Genomic DNA, 1,748 nt, shown 5'->3' on the forward strand with positions numbered 1-1,748 from the left:
GTAAGTGGCTATTGTTTGGGATGAACAATACTGAGGTAGGGCCAGTGTTACGACAGCGAAAGTCATGTGACGCTGGTGACACGTGATGAATTTCTCGACCGATCATGAATGATCGGGGAGGCCCGAGTGTATTCGAGACGCCTCCATTGTTGGTATATAAGCCTGGCAGAGAATCCAGCAATAGATAGATAATTAAAGAAGCGAACAGTAGTTATGGAAATATAAAGTGTGGGATTTGTACTCGTCGAGAGGAAACTTATCGAGATTGTGAATCGCTGTGATTTATAGCTTGTATTATAAAAGTCGTTAAGTTTAAAGTGACGAGAAACGTACTGACTGTGGACATTCTGTGTACTAAAAGTTGTATCAAGGAAGAATAAACTGGTTTGATTAAGAAAGGACTTGTATCGCTGAAGTTCCTCGGAAAGAATTTCTACCGGAAATTCATAAACAAGTAGATACGTAACTTAAGTTCAAACTGCATTTGTAATATGTACCAGTATTTGTCATGTTTCTGATACTTACTATATACCAAATTTCAGAATTTCAACTGTTTTTGTCTCTTTGGTTTCAACCAGTATCACTAACTTTTAGTCTTGTCTTTAATTGTTTTCTAACCATAATGTTTGTTTTGCAGCAGTTTAAAGATTGTCTCTACAATAGTATATAAATGATTCACACAAAAAAAAATTTCTTTTCAGTTAGGATGTTATTACTAGCAAGTTGTCATTGTTCCATATTTAAATGTATTATATTATGTTCATACTAACAGCTTTAAAAAGTTTCAGTATATCATTGGTTGATTCATACAAAGTATGAGTGTTACTGTTAACCTTTTGTATGTTTTTTTAAAGGTTTTCCAGACTTTGATACAACTACCAGTTTTACATGTTACAATGAAGATTAAAGGTTGGTGGATGGAAAGTGCTGAAGAAGAAGAACGAACCATCTTAATTGAACAATTTTGTAAGTACTGTTACTTTGTTAATCAAATAAATATTGTACATTTTGCTTTGTTTTTATGAGTAAGAGGTAGCAGTTTCTAAATTTAAGAAATTGGTGGTTATTAAGCTATTTTGAAAAATAAAATAAAAAAGGGTTCTAATTGGATAATTTTTGTAAATATCACAAAAATTTATTTTAGATGTAATTGTAGAATTATTAAATTATAGAAATGTACAACCTAATTTTACCTTTATTAAAATTCAACTTTTCACTCCTTAGGCCAAAACTAACAAGGAGACTTTATATAGTTATTATTCCTCATAATAAATAATATGAAATGTTTGAATAGTTTTATTTAATGAGATAAGATATAATGAATTTGTAGGTGGAGTCCAATTGGACAAACAGTGGATTCAAGTTCATGCTGATCAAGAATACATTCTTAATGTCAAATTCTTGCGCCGGAACAGGATTAAAAAAAAGGATACTAAGGCTTTAGCTCCACGTTTTCCTAAGCAAAAAGACGAAGGATGGTTTCTGGTGCTAGGAGACATTGAGAACCAAGAATTGATAGCAATCAAAAGGATTGGCTACATATCAAGCTATGCAAGTCACCAGGTAAGGCAGTTATATAATCGGGATTTGAATTTGTTTTATCACATGATCAACTCGGATCTTTTTGAACAGGATTTTATAGACATATCAAACTTAATATTTAAAAGATCTAAAATGTTTTTAGTTGAATTTAATTCAAGAAAAAGGTAAATTTATATATATATATATATATATATGTGTGTGTGTGT

At 31.1% G+C, this 1,748-nt stretch overlaps 1 protein-coding gene across 1 annotated transcript in view; it reads left to right on the forward strand.

The window, feature by feature from the left end:
* LOC106456962 (activating signal cointegrator 1 complex subunit 3-like) overlaps positions 1 to 1,748 on the forward strand; it is a 266,949-nt gene that overhangs the window by 256,025 nt on the left and 9,176 nt on the right. The window contains exons 38-39 of the mRNA XM_022382757.1: positions 855 to 966; positions 1,331 to 1,563. Of these exons, the coding sequence (XP_022238465.1) occupies positions 855 to 966; positions 1,331 to 1,563 (345 nt within the window). The remainder of the gene's footprint in view (positions 1 to 854; positions 967 to 1,330; positions 1,564 to 1,748) is intronic.

This window comes from Limulus polyphemus, unplaced genomic scaffold (assembly GCF_000517525.1).
Source record: "Limulus polyphemus unplaced genomic scaffold, Limulus_polyphemus-2.1.2 Scaffold275, whole genome shotgun sequence".
Taxonomy (NCBI): Eukaryota; Metazoa; Arthropoda; class Merostomata; order Xiphosura; family Limulidae; genus Limulus; species Limulus polyphemus.